At 35.8% G+C, this 15,161-nt stretch overlaps 2 protein-coding genes across 2 annotated transcripts in view; one reads left to right on the top strand and one right to left on the bottom strand.

Moving 5' to 3' along the window:
- The first annotated feature begins 633 nt into the window (after positions 1-633).
- nxnl1 (nucleoredoxin like 1) lies at positions 634-5,343 on the top strand. Its single transcript, XM_058788353.1, has 3 exons — positions 634-780; positions 1,501-1,834; positions 4,927-5,343. Exons 2-3 carry the CDS (start codon positions 1,509-1,511, stop codon positions 5,282-5,284), a joined length of 684 nt encoding a protein of 227 aa, XP_058644336.1. The 5' UTR covers positions 634-780; positions 1,501-1,508; the 3' UTR covers positions 5,285-5,343.
- Positions 5,344-6,988: 1,645 nt separating this feature from the next.
- LOC131536455 (protein NLRC3-like) overlaps positions 6,989-15,161 on the bottom strand; it is a 101,126-nt gene continuing 92,953 nt past the window's right edge. Inside the window, exons 9-10 of the mRNA XM_058769386.1 lie at positions 7,987-7,996; positions 6,989-7,074 (exon numbers count right to left, since the gene is read on the bottom strand). Coding sequence (XP_058625369.1) covers positions 6,989-7,074; positions 7,987-7,996 — 96 coding nt within the window. The remainder of the gene's footprint in view (positions 7,075-7,986; positions 7,997-15,161) is intronic.

The following is a 15,161-nucleotide window of genomic DNA, read 5'->3' as shown; positions in this document are numbered from 1 at the left end:
GTTAACTGATGGACTGGAGTGGTGTGGATTATTGTGATGTTTTTATCAGCTGTTTGGACTCTCATTCTGACGGCACCCATTCACTGCAGAGCATCCATTGCTGAGCAAGTGATGGAATGCTACATTTCTCCAAAATTCAAACTCATCTACATCTTGGATGGCCTAAGAGTGAGTACATTTTCAACAAATTTTCATTTTCAAACTATTTCTTTAAACTCTACACTGTATGAGAGAAACCTGAAAGCTCACATTCTTACTCCGGTGAAACGAGACAGTCCTCTGTGTCTCTCTCTTTCTCTCTCTCTCTCTATTGGATTAAGGCCTTGGTGTATTTTCAGCCAAGAAGGCTTATGGGATCTCTGGCAAACATGGTCATAATCCTTCCAGAGACCAAAACGATCATTTTCATGAATAAAGAGAAACAAAAATAAATGCTTGAATCTTGGCAATGTGTTTGCATGCTTTGCTTATGGTAATTATCTTAAGTTATATTAGCATCTATCAGATGAAACAGCTGCGGAAGACTGTGATAGTATTAATCTCTCTGTCTCTCAATAGGATTATGACGGTGGGTTCATGTAGATTAGGTGGTCTGTTCGCCGTGTCCTCAAACCTCTGACTGAAGAGTAAATAAACACTGACAGAACAATGTGAGACTGTCTGGTGTCGGTTTAACCCTGTATCCTCCGTGAACCTACGGAACCAGAAGATGATCAGTTCATGATCGGCTCAGTTCTGATCAACAGCGATTCTGAGGACAGCGACACTCCATCACTGAAGGTCTGTTATAATAAATTAGTTTTTTATGCGCTTGTTAGATGCGGCTCTACACATGTGCACAGTGATGTTTGTGCAATGCATTAGCCTAATTCTTTTCTGGACTTTGTGTGTCTATTTTACATTTGCAGTAAAATAAACTGTTGGCCTAGTTCTGCATAAAAATTTATCATGAAATTGATCTCATATTTTCAAGTCTATAGTTATAAATCTTATACGTTTAGAGAGCTCTTTTAATTGAGGTTTAGTTCAATTCATGTCGAGCTCACAATCTGTGAGTGTTTATGTAGGGCAGGACCTCTCTGACCAACATCTTCAATTTCATGTTTGGATCCAAGATTATCTTTCTCCAGTTAGTTTGTGGAGAAACTATTAGCCTACGCAATTACACACTTGTTTGTTTCCCCATTTTATTAAGTGTTGTCTTTCCCTACAACTTTGTTCTTAATCTTTATTCTTAGTACTTTTAAATCTTATTTTAAGATTTTTAAAATTTTTTATTTTCACCCTGGCTTATAACACTCCTTATATCCTGGTTTTCTTGCTGTATTCTGTTGATCCTGTTTGTCTGTTTACTTTTTTATCCTTTTATTTTATTCAATGTGTTTTTATTCTTTGTAAAGCACTTTGGTCAACCTCGATTGTGTTCAAATGTGCTCTATAAGTAAACGTTGTTGTTTAAGAATATTTTCAAGCACTGATCAGCACATGTTCTCTCTTCAGAAGCTGTCATGGTGGACCTGTTTCTGGGGAAGGTTCTGGTGAAGAACAATAAAGACAGAGACGAGCTGGACACGGAGCGCGAGATCATCCTGCGGCTCCAGAACCGCATCCTCATGCTGTTCTTCGGCTCCGGCGAGTGCGACAAGTGCCAGGAGTTTGCACCAACGCTCAAAGACTTCTTCAAGAAGCTCACGGATGAGTTTTACGTGGAGCGATCGGCTCAGCTGGTCCTGCTGTACATCTCGCTGGACGACTCCGAGGAGCAGCAGGAGAAGTTCTTGAAGGAGCTGCCCAAACGCTGCCTGTTCCTGACCTATGAGGACCCCTACAGGCAGTACGTACAATTTTTGTTCGGAAAAGCGTACTAAAAATTAGAGTATGAAAAATTCTTATACAGTTGTTCAGCAACCATATGATTTCTTGCTTTTGATACTTTGTTTGAACTAATTATTATTGCCTCATTGCTATTATATATGTATTTTAAGTAATTTTAAAGGCTATTGTTCACTTACATCTATTTTTATTACCACAAAATAAATAAATAAATAGATTAAAAATAAATAAATAAATAAATAAATATATATATATATATATATATATATATATATATACATACATACACACACATATAATTATAAGGCCCTATAAATCCCAAATTAATTTTTTTTCCATTTTCATTTTTCTATACTCTGTTTTAATGGTTAAATTAAATTTTATTAATAAAAAAGCCGGTCTAATTAATTGAGTTTTACAGTTTTATCTTTACCAAATTCTGTTTTGCATTATTTTCTGGATTCCATTTTAATGATTCCATTCCATTTTAATAATCAAAATCATCTCCAAATAATTGATTTTTTTTGGAGAAAATTTTTTTTTTTTTTTTTACATTTACATTTACATTTTTCTTCTAAATAAATTGTGGTAAATCATATTTCTGGTAAATACTCCTTTAAAAAGTGTTTTTTGATTATAATTTTATTATTAGTAGACTAGAACACGTGGATATGTTGTCATTCTTACACTATAATACTGAACTTTGATTTCAGTGATTTGGACTGAGAGATGGACACTTGCTTCTTGCACTCTATGTTGCACTTTCCTTTTTAAAAAAAAAAAAAAAAAAAGGATTTCATTTGGTTTAATAAAATATTGTTTAATAAAATATTCTTAAGTAAAATTGTTGATTTTTTTTGTTGTTGTTGTTTGTGGGAAATTAATTGTTTAGATTATCTGATTATTCCTTAAATTAGTCTATAGATTAATAAAAATAAAAATAGTGGTTACTGGCAGCCCTAAACCTAACACATAATTATTAATAAAATGTTGTAATCATTTTAGTTTTTAGTTAATGATCTTTTAAAAACTTTTTAACAATGTTTTTCTTGGTTATGCAAATGTTGAGGGAACGTTTCATTTTATCATTTTGTAAATATTATAAGAATGTTATTTTTCAATGTTCTTTGAATGTTCTGAAACAAGTAATAATATTTCAAAGGCGTTAGATGAACATCCAACCATGAGTTTTAGAGGGGGATATATACAGTGCCCTCCAAAAGTATTGGAACAGTAAAGACAAAATTGCTCTGTTGGCTGTGGATTCAAGACATTTACAAATATGATTAAAAGATGAATATGAGACAAAACTACAGAATGTCACATTTTATTATTGGGTGATTCAACACAGATGTTTTACCAGCTAAGAAGTTCAGCACTTTTAGAGTTTCATCCCTCTATCTGATGTGAGCATAAGTATTGGAACAGTTGCCTCACAGGTCTTTCTAAGTGATCAGCTGTGTCCTGTTGCATTAATTCTTCAGATATTAAAAGCAGGGAATGTGTCATATCAGTTATATCCATTACTTCTGCATTCTGAATCTTGCATTCGATGATGACACACACAAACCAGGATGAAGACGAGGGAGCTGACTTTGAGAGAAAAGCAAGCAATTTGGATGCTAAAAGAAAAGAGCAAGTCAGTTAGAGCTATAGCAAAAACAAAGGGCATGGAGAAATCAAGAGTTTGGAAACCACCAGCAACCAACGACCTGATCGGCTGAGAAAACAACAGTAGTTGATGACAGACAAATCATAAAAGCTGTGAAAATGAATCCTAAAAGACGTGTCTGTAAAATCACCAACAACTTCCAGAAAGCTGGGGTGATGCTCTGACAATCCACTGTCCTCAGGAGACTGACACAGAATTACAGATGCTACACAGCAAGATACAAACCTCTGACCTGCTCCAAAAATAGAAAGGCAAGATTAGAGTTTGCAAAAAAGCACAAAAGTGAGCCAGAAGAGTTTTGGAACTGTGTTTATGGACCGATGAGACAAAGATGAACCTTTATCTAAGTGATGAGAAAGCAAAAATGTGGAGAAAAAAAGGGAACTGCAATGATCCCAAGCATACAGCCTCATCTGTAAAGCATGGTGGAGGTGGTGTCATGGCTGTCTCTGGAACATGCCCTCTCAACTTTACTGTTAATGTATGATGACAGTAGCAGAATGAATTTGGAAGGGTACAAAACCATCTTGCCTACCAATATTCAAGAAAATGCCTCCAGATTCATTGGGAAGTGCTTCATATTGCATCAGGACAATGACCCAAAACACCTGCCAGTTCAGTCAAGGAGTTTATAAGGGCAAAGAAATGGAAAGTCTTAGATTGCCCAAGTCAACCTCCAGATTTAAATCCGATTGAACATGAATTTCACCAGCTGAAGAGGAGAGTAAAGGCAGAAACTCCCCAAAACAAGCAACAGTTGGAATTGGCTGCATTAAAGGCTGGGAAAAGTATTTCAAAGGATGAGACCAAGAGTCTGGTGATGTCTATGGGTCACAGACTCACTGCTGTGATTGTGCGCAAGGGATCTGCAACTAAATAATAGCTTTTAATCTTTTATATCTGCCTTATGTTCAACTGTCCCAATACTTATGCTCACATCAATGAGTGGGATGAACTCTAAAAGTGCTGTTCTTTTTATTTGGTAAAACATGTATGTGTTGAAACGGCTAATAATAAAATGTGACATAGTTTTGTCTCATATTCATCTTTTCATCATATTTGCAAATGTCTTGACTCCACAGCCAACAGCACAATTTTGTCTTCACTGTTCCAATACTTTTGGAGGGCACTGTGTGTATATATATATATATATATATATATATATATATAAGCGTAATGTTTTGAGAGCATTATTAGAGATCAGATAACTTGGAACCAACATTCTGTTAACATTGCTGGAAGACTTTGTTCATATCTTTTGGAGAAAGTTCTGAGAACATTCCCTGTTAGCTGGGTTAAAGTCAAAAAGAATCACTGTAAAATCACTGATCCAGTGTGTTTCTGAATCTGTGTGTAACCATCAGAAGCATATATTGAGTGAAGGAGCTCCGTAGTTTATGACGTGTTTGTGTCGTTGGCAGGGAGCTGAGCATGATGTTCGAAGTGCAGGATCTGCCCAGGGTGGTGGTTTTGCGTCCGGACTGCTCTGTTCTCACAGCTGACGCCGTGGCGGAAATCTGTAAACTGGGGCCGGACTGCTACCGCAACTGGCAGGAAGGGGCGGAGCTTATCGACAGGAACTTCATGATGAACGAGGAGTTTGACGAGGGCAAAATGCGCAGCATGACCGACCCCATCCGACGAGTCAAATACAAGGTGGAGGACAAGAAGAAGAAGAAGAAAAAAAAGAAAAAGAAGAAGGATGGGGTGAGTGTGGAGGAGGAAGAGGACGAGGATGGAGATGAAGATGGAAATGATGGAGGAGGAGGTTGGGGCTGAGGTTAGGACATTGGATGCTCTAATAACTATTATCAAAATGGACAGAAGCCACGAGTAAGTGTTGAGTAAACGTCGCTGATCAGATGAAATAGCAGCACTGAAAAAGAAAGATGGATGAACAGCAGTAGTTCTCAAACTTTACAATATGTGAAGGCTTATAGGTTTCCTCTGGAAAGATTTTTTTCTTTGAACAGATTAAAATAAGAAGATAAATAATTATAATTCAAGTAACTGAATTTCAGCTTTGTTATAAGAGCTGAATCAGAGTTTTCCTGCTATATACATATATTTAAATATAAATATATCTGTATAAATATACATATATTTACATTTAGTCATTTAGTCATTTAGCAGATGCTTTTATCCAAAGCGACTTACAAATGAGGACAATAGAAGCAATCAAAACCAACAAAAGAGCAATGATATGCAAGTTCTATAACGTCTCAGTTAGCTTAACACAGTACACATGGCAAGTTTTTTTTTTTTTAATTATATAATAAATAAAAAGAAAACAGAATAAGAAAAGAACAGAGCAACCTAGTGTTAGAGGCTTTTTTTTTTTTTTTTTTTTGCTTTTGTTGATTGTATAATAAATAAAAAGAAAACAAATAGATAGAATACAAAAAGATTAGAAAAGCTATTTTTTTAAAGAAAACAAGCAGTAAATGAGTGCAAGTCTAAAAGGGACAAGTTTTTTTTTTTTTTTTTAAGAATAGAATTAGAATAGAGAGAGCTAAAGTTAGAGGGTCAAATAAAGATGAAGAGATGTGTTTTAACCGATTCTTGAAGATGGGTAAGGACTCAACTGCTCTGATTGGAGGTGATTCTACCAGGAGGGAACATTTAATGTAAAAGTCTGTGAAAGTGATTTTGTGCCTCTTTGGGATGAACAATAAAGCAACGTTCACTTGCAGAACGAAAGCTTCTAGAGGCACATAAATCTGAAGTAATGAATTTAGGCCAGTGGTGGTTTTGTAGGCAAACATTAATGCCTTAAATTTTATGCGAGCAGCTATTGGTTGCCAGTGCAAATTGATAAATAGACGTGTGACGTGTATTCTTTTTGGCTCATTAAAAATTAATCTTGCTTCCGTGTTCTGGATTAATTGTAAAGGTTTGACAGAACTGGCTGGAAGACCTGCCAAGAGAGTATTGCAATAGTCCAGCCTGGACAGAACAAGAGCCTGAACAAGGAGTTGTGAAGCATGTTTCGAAAGAAAGGGTCTGATCTTCTTGATGTTGAATAAAGCAAATCTGCAGGACCGGCAGTTTTAGCAATGTGGTCTGAGAAAGTCAGTTGAGATATATATATATATATATATATACACACTGTTATTAGAGATTTGCATAACTAGTAATTATTCTTTATAAAAATGCCCAGGCCAATTTTATACATTTCCTCATACATCCAGGTTTTCTCAGATAATTCTGCACTGTAAAAGCTAATAGGAATGAACATACTTAAAGAGTATTATTTTTCAAAAATGTAGTCAGAAATTGACTGTGCTTGCAGGTAGTGATGGGCAGATGAAGCCTCATGAAGCTATTCAGCTTTTCAGCCAAGTGGTTCACAAAAGGGTTCATTTCTGGAGGCTTCATTTGCTCACAATACCACCTGGGGGCCAAAGAGTGTAAAACAAGCAGATATATTACAGACAGAGGTGTAAAGTCCAGGGGTCAGAAAGTAAAAGTCCTGCCATGTGTTTATTCCACCCATGAACTCAGCAACTGATGGTGGTATTGTGAACAAATGGAGCCTCCAGAAATTAACCCTTTTGTGACCCACTCGGCTGAAAAGATGAAAAGCTTCATAAGTCTTCATCTGCCCATCATACTTGCAGGGTTACTTTCTGACAAATTACTGTGAAAGTAATGCAGTTATTAAAGGGACAGTTCACCTAAAAATGAAAAATCCCATGGTTTACTCACCCTCAAGGCATCCTAGGTGTATATGACTTTCTTCTTCCAGACGTTAGTTAGAGTTATATTAAAAAAGTACCCTGGCTCTCCCAAGTTTAATAATAGCAATAGCTGCTCCGGGGGGTGAATAAAGGCCTCCTGTAGCGAATCCATGCTTATTTGCAAGATAAAATATCCAAATTTAGAATGATTGCGCAAAGGATTGTGCTATGAATGTGGTTTTTCGTAGCTTTCCGTAGCCGTGAACTACGGCTCTGTGTATTAAATGCCACTCCATCTGAAACCATGTGATGGAGATTTACTACTAATCACCAAAGCGGCTTTACTGACGAGATATGCATGACAATCACATGTGATTAAATGCACAGCCGTAATGTGCAGACCTAATTTGCTTCCTTTGCTCCTGTAAACAAATGATGGTTCTCGCGATACTCACAGGCGCATGCGCAACGCCACGTCCTACGTCATCCACACAGAGCTGCTTGCGTGCACGACAGTTAGCGCAAGCTAGAGAAAAGTGTTAATAACATTTTAAATATGGATAATTTTCTTCCAAAAATGCATGGATTCACTACAGGAGGCCTTTAATCACACATTTTTTGGTGAACTATCCCTTTCAAGAGCAGGTCATATATATAGCATATATTTTACACCCCGGAATGTAATTTTTAACGTGGAACCACCCTCGAAACGTGATTGGGCTAGTTTTGAGTAGCGATTGGGCAGGTTTTGTTGTGAAAACCTGGCAACCCTGAGCACCTTTACATAAAACAATAATATACCGCTCCATTCCGTTCTTAAAATAATGACATAAAAACATTTTGTTTAACCCCTTAACTGTCACCCACAGTTTTGAACAGAGACATTATAGTGCACTATCCAAACTTAATTTTTTATAATTCATGAATGAAAATATTTTGTAACATGATTTTAATGTACCATTTACATGCTAATGCAATGTCTGATTTTAAAATGGGTTTCAAAGGATGAATTTTGAAATTTTAAGTTTTCTACTGATAAATAATTTCTTATGATTTCTAATTCGTGATAGAGAAAAAGGCAACTAAGAAGACTTTCTGTGACAAAGGTCAGAATTCATGTCATGATGTAGATTTTTTTCAGGTGCACTCTTGTCATAAACAGAGGTGTCAAATCCAGGGTCAGAAAGTAAAAGTCCTGCCATGTGTTTATTCCACCCATGAACTCAGCAGCTGATTTCACCAGAGGAGGAACCAACTCATTCCTTTCAAGTCACAAGCAAGTTTCGAGTCAAATCCCAAGACCTCAACGAGTTGAGGTAATTAAGAGATAATTGAGAGACTAATTAAATGATGATTGTGCATTAGTGATGAACACCTGCTGTTACTGTGAATCACAGAGGATCAGATGTTGATGTTTTATTGGTTAAAATGATACCACCATCATGTAGATCAGTGTTTGCTTTAGTTGGGCTCTTGACCCTTGACTCCTGTGTTAGATCTCTCTGTAGCAATGCATGTGCTGTTGTAAAGCGGAGAGATCAGTGCTGTGCAGTGAGCAACTGTTAGTTGTTTTCATATGATGAGGTAATCATCAGGTGCTTACCTGTTTGCATCAATATACTGTGTGTATATATATATATATATATATACATACAACATTTTCATTTTTTAATTTATGTCCTGCTTTTGAATAAACAACTCTGTGAAACCACAGTACGCAATGAATTTACTGCTGTAGTAGTTATAGAGAAAGAATTTTAAATCTAATGCATTTAAATATTTAAACTCCAGTCCTACTCAGACACACACAGACATCAAGAACCAGCGTATGAATCTCAACAATGGTGACAATCAACAAAATGCTTCATGCTGCAATGCATGCTGGGTAACACCACAGTATGAATAATTATTGTCACCACTGTTGAGGATCGTATGATAAGTGTTCATGTCTAAAAGCCTGAGCAATATAATTCTTAATTTTTTCCAATATTTAATATTACGATGGCATTTGTTTAATAGTAAATTCCTGCAGTTCTGTAACAGCTGAACATCAGTAAATAAACCAAAGACAGACACCTTCATGATGTCCATTCAAGTGACATAAAAGCCAAAAGTGTAAGCTCATCTGCTTCCTCAAGCTTTTAATTCAGCAATGTGCAAATGTTTGTTGTGAAGCAACATTGCAATTGCTTAAAAGCAATCCATTCTCAGTTACTAAAAGGGTCAAGAGCCCAACTAAAGCAAACACTGATCTCCATGATGGTGGCATCATTTTAACCAATAAAACATCAACATCTGATCCTCTGTAATTCTCAATAACAGCAGGTGTTCATCACTAATGCACAATCCAAACTTAATTTTTATAATTCATGAATGAAAATATTTTGTAACATGATTTTAATGTACCATTTACATGCTAATGCAATGTCTGATTTTAAAATGGGTTTCAAAGGATGAATTTTGAAATTTTAAGTTTTCTACTGATAAATAATTTCTTATGATTTCTAATTCGTGATAGAGAAAAAGGCAACTAAGAAGACTTTCTGTGACAAAGGTCAGAATTCATGTCATGATGTAGATTTTTTTCAGGTGCACTCTTGTCATAAACAGAGGTGTCAAATCCAGGGTCAGAAAGTAAAAGTCCTGCCATGTGTTTATTCCACCCATGAACTCAGCAGCTGATTTCACCAGAGGAGGAACCAACTCATTCCTTTCAAGTCACAAGCAAGTTTCGAGTCAAATCCCAAGACCTCAACGAGTTGAGGTAATTAAGAGATAATTGAGAGACTAATTAAATGATGATTGTGCATTAGTGATGAACACCTGCTGTTACTGTGAATCACAGAGGATCAGATGTTGATGTTTTATTGGTTAAAATGATACCACCATCATGTAGATCAGTGTTTGCTTTAGTTGGGCTCTTGACCCTTGACTCCTGTGTTAGATCTCTCTGTAGCAATGCATGTGCTGTTGTAAAGCGGAGAGATCAGTGCTGTGCAGTGAGCAACTGTTAGTTGTTTTCATATGATGAGGTAATCATCAGGTGCTTACCTGTTTGCATCCAATATACTGTGTGTATATATATATATATATATATACATACAACATTTTCATTTTTTAATTTATGTCCTGCTTTTGAATAAACAACTCTGTGAAACCACAGTACGCAATGAATTTACTGCTGTAGTAGTTATAGAGAAAGAATTTTAAATCTAATGCATTTAAATATTTAAACTCCAGTCCTACTCAGACACACACAGACATCAAGAACCAGCGTATGAATCTCAACAATGGTGACAATCAACAAAATGCTTCATGCTGCAATGCATGCTGGGTAACACCACAGTATGAATAATTATTGTCACCACTGTTGAGGATCGTATGATAAGTGTTCATGTCTAAAAGCCTGAGCAATATAATTCTTAATTTTTTCCAATATTTAATATTACGATGGCATTTGTTTAATAGTAAATTCCTGCAGTTCTGTAACAGCTGAACATCAGTAAATAAACCAAAGACAGACACCTTCATGATGTCCATTCAAGTGACATAAAAGCCAAAAGTGTAAGCTCATCTGCTTCCTCAAGCTTTTAATTCAGCAATGTGCAAATGTTTGTTGTGAAGCAACATTGCAATTGCTTAAAAGCAATCCATTCTCAGTTACTAAAAGGGTCAAGAGCCCAACTAAAGCAAACACTGATCTCCATGATGGTGGCATCATTTTAACCAATAAAACATCAACATCTGATCCTCTGTAATTCTCAATAACAGCAGGTGTTCATCACTAATGCACAATCAACATTTAATTAGTCTCTCAATTATCTCTTAATTACCTCAACTCGTTGAGGTCTTGGGATTTGATTCGAAACTTGCTTGTGACTTGAAAGGAATGAGTTGGTTCCTCCTCTGGTGAAATCAGCTGCTGAGTTCATGGGTGGAATAAACACATGGCAGGACTTTTACTTTCTGACCCTGGATTTGACACCTCTGGTCATAAATTAATCTATTACTTTTCCTACATAATTTTTTAACAGAAAAAGTGGTAAAATACCTATTTAGGAGTCTTAGACATTTCCAACGATATATAGTTTGTCATGATTAGATTAGGATTTAATTGTAAAATAGTGAAGTAAAGGTAGGCGTCCCACAGGGTGGACGGTGACAGTTAAGAGGTTAAAACAGCTAAAGTGTAAACACAACAAAACAATGATGGTGAATACGTTAGCCGAGAGCTAACATGACTAACTGATGAAACAATGCAGTTTATAAACCAAAATATGTCTAAGTTACATTCTTTATTATTAAACGAATTAGGACAACGACAGTCTACATTAATCAACAAATTCTAAGGAAATAGTGGGTTCACAGTGAATTATCAGAACTATTTCAGTAAGACATATTGTGGTTTACCTGAAAGATAAAAGCTAAAGATAAAAGCCAAGATTAGAGAAGCAGTCCTCTGTAAAATGACAAGCACACAACAAAAGGTTCAAAATGTTAAGTTTTGATAACTAATTGGCACAATAATTTTTTACAGTGTGGTATCATGGAGGGAAAAAAAAGTATTTTAACCACTGATCATCATCTTTTGACAATGAAAACAAAACAAACTTTTCACAGCTTTCACAGCGCAGAACACAGCTTCTTCTCGACATGATGTAAACACACTAACTATAGCGGAAGTGATTGTGGGCAGGTCAGACTGTTCGTATTTCACGGGCAGGCAGGGATTATGCAAATGTGTTACCCAGTGACGTAAAACATTGCAGACTGTTTACATGGCAAACCCCAAGGACCCATGAGCAGGGATTACACCTGGAATTTATTAACCTGGAATTACACACTCAAATTTTTAACTGTGTGGCTATTCAAAGGAGGGAAAAACTATTGTTAAAGGGGTGAACTAAAGAAATATCTTGATTTTTAGTTGTTTTTAAATAACTTGAGGTCCTCTTCAGGCCCTTTTAAAGTCTACTGAAGACCCCAGATTGAGGAAAAACTGGACTACAGGCTGCTGAAATGATTGACATTACTTATTTTAAAACACATCTGATTTTTATGTTTTGAGGTCATTGGTGTACATGTACGATTATATACAGTACTATGAGGATCTTCAGATGACTGGAATTACATAACTGTATCCATAAATGCTCCTTTTTTAACATGCATGCTTTTATCAACATTTGTGTTACTAATAAACTCTGAAATTACAAAGAACATTGGTCTTGAGCATGTTAAGTCTATTCACTTTTTTATTTTCAGCAGTTGATGCACAAGAGATTTTAGATTATAATAATAGAGTGTAACTAAATTTTATTTTAGGTGCTGATACTGGCACTAGTTAGTAGGGCTGAGTGAATGAGACAAAAGCCAGCAAATTTAGTCCATTAGTTAATATGGATATCAATACTGCTGGAACAATTCAGATACAAAATTATCCTTTTCAGGGAAGCAGTGTCATTCGAACCATCAATATACATCTGTGCCATTTACTTCACACCATGAAAAAAGAGAAACGATCATATCATTTCATGTAAAGATTTTTATTGGTCTAAAAGGACTGTCAGACTTTTGTCCCAGTGTCTTGTGTTTCCACGTGCTCCCAGTATTTCCATGTCCATATTTGGTTTTTCCTGTTCCTGTCCTCGTTCAGTTCCTATGTTGGGTAACACTTTAGAATACTGTTCCGTCGTTAATGAATAACTACACAGGAACAAATGACTAATGCACTATTAACATTGTAGTAACTACTATTAACTAACAAGAAACTCTGATTAACGATTTATTAAGTATTAGTGTTGTTACGTCTAAAGACGTATTTATTTTTGTATCTATTATTGATATAAAGAATGTTGTTGGTGTTTGTACTCCTGCCCTCTTTCGCTCCTGTTCTCTCTCTTCTTGTGTGTTTGTGCCTGATAGGTTAATGATGATCATCTGCGCTCATCCACCTGTGTGCGCTGTCCATGCCCTAATTGGTGCGTGTTCGCCGGCTTCCAGTATAAAAGGGCAGAGGGAGCGTGGAGGAAGGAGAGAGACATTGCGACATCCAAGCCCATGAGCGCTTACTGTGCTCTTGGTTGGCTTGTCATAATGATTCCTGAGTTAATAAGTTGATTAAGAATTAGTTAAGTGATTGGGTAAGGTAGGGTGGAGGATACCCATATGTTTTTTCCTGTTTAATGGTTAGTTAGGGAGTGAGGGAAGTTATATGTTTTGTTTATTTTCTTTAATGTATAGGTAATTTAATCTTTTCCCTCTCTTAGGTAGAGGTATTGTTTTGATTTTCTTTTGTTTGGGCCCTCCTCCCGAGGTAATGTTTCTTTGATTGTATTCTTTTCTGTTTTTGAATTCTTTGATGAAGTTAAAATTAAAAGGCACCCAAGCCATTTACAAATTGAAATTTGTGGTTGCTTGTGATTTTTGGGCCTGGAGAGCGGGAGATGCTCAAGGTCTCTCCACATATTTATTGTTCGTCGTTCCCTCACCCCTAGATGAAAAAGGGGAGGACGTAACAGTGTTAAGTTGAAACTGGTAGTTCACTATTAGCTAATCAATAACTACTATTTTTTTCATATATCTTGAGAACTCCTAAGAACTACTTTATACAGGTTCATAATTAATGTGAATTATGCATAATGAATAATTAATTCTAAAGTGACGATCACGGTAACCCACTAGTAATGATTTAAGTGTTACCAAATCTAGCAAAATTAATTACTAACCAGGACCTTGCAAAAACCTCAAAAGTTTACAATGACTTCATTAATTACTAGAGAGTTATCACGATCTTCACTTTAGAATACTGATCCAAATAATTAGTAATTCCTTCTGAAGAATTTGGTAATACTTGAGTCATTACTAGTGGGTTACCATGACCTTTACTTGAGAATGAATTATACATTATGTATTATTCATATTAATTATCAACCTGTATAGTTCTTAGGGAGGTATGAAAAAAAAATACTGATTAGCTAATAGTGAAATACCACATTCAACAAAGCACTATTACTTACTAATTCATTAATCACCTTTTTCACCCCTGAGGAGTTTGCACCCCTGGATATAGCTACTTTAGTTTTCACAAGGTCTATTTGTGTGTGTGTGTGTGTGTGTGTGTGTGTTTTCACAGCGATGTTGGTTTCAAATGAAAGGTAGCCTAACGTTTGAAACCAACATACAAACCACATTCTTTATTCTGAGAAATATTTGATCTGTAATTGAGGTGTGAGTCGTTCAAATACGTGCTAAAGATTTCATCTCACTCTTCAGAGCTCGTTTTTACAAATAAAAAAAACAAACTCAAAGGCAGTCATAGTCATCAGGGTCCAAGCACCAATAGCTCAGATGGTTTAGTGATTAAGCTGCTATATATCTTTCCTGATTTGATCTCCTGATTTGTATTCTGCAAAAGTTCAAAAGGAAATTAGGAAATAATTATCAATTCACCCTGATGCAACATGTAATATACAGCACTAAAATAATAAACGTCTTAACCTGATGCTTTCTCTAATGGTCGACTCTAGTATTACAGTCCTGATCTGTCCTGAACAGCTTAGTGTTGCCTTGCTTGGTCAACTAAAAACATCAAAAATAGTATTCAAAATGTTACAGAATTAACAACTCAGGAAATTTGATTCAAAAGACTTCATTCAATCAACTTCAATGTAGTCAGTTTGGTAAATTCAATTCAATGCAAAAGACTCAATTCAAGATTCAACTCAGAACAGTTAGATTTTGAAGTTTGATTCAGTACTCTCAATTTAACAAAACAAACAAACAAATCTGTACAAAAGTGTGTAATTCAATCATTTCAATATTTGTTCCATTTATGCAAATCTAGCAGGTACCCTAATCATAATTTTATTACCCCGTATAGGATGCTACATTTTATTCTTTCCGACATTAAAGCACTTGAATGCGACAAGCTCGTAATCAGGATTTCTTAAGCGGGAAATTTCCGATAGCACGTGAAG

Source organism: Onychostoma macrolepis, chromosome 01 (assembly GCF_012432095.1).
Source record: "Onychostoma macrolepis isolate SWU-2019 chromosome 01, ASM1243209v1, whole genome shotgun sequence".
Lineage (NCBI taxonomy): Eukaryota > Metazoa > Chordata > Actinopteri > Cypriniformes > Cyprinidae > Onychostoma > Onychostoma macrolepis.
Note: the sequence above shows the minus strand (reverse complement) of the source record. Positions and strands in the feature narration are given on the sequence as shown.

Coding starts and splice junctions, on each gene's coding strand:
- nxnl1 (XM_058788353.1), top strand. CDS start 1,509: ATGGTGGACCTGTTTCTGGGGAAGGTTCTGGTGAAGAACAATAAAGAC. Junction 1,835..4,926: donor TATGAGGACCCCTACAGGCA/GTACGTACAATT, acceptor TGTCGTTGGCAG/GGAGCTGAGCATGATGTTCG.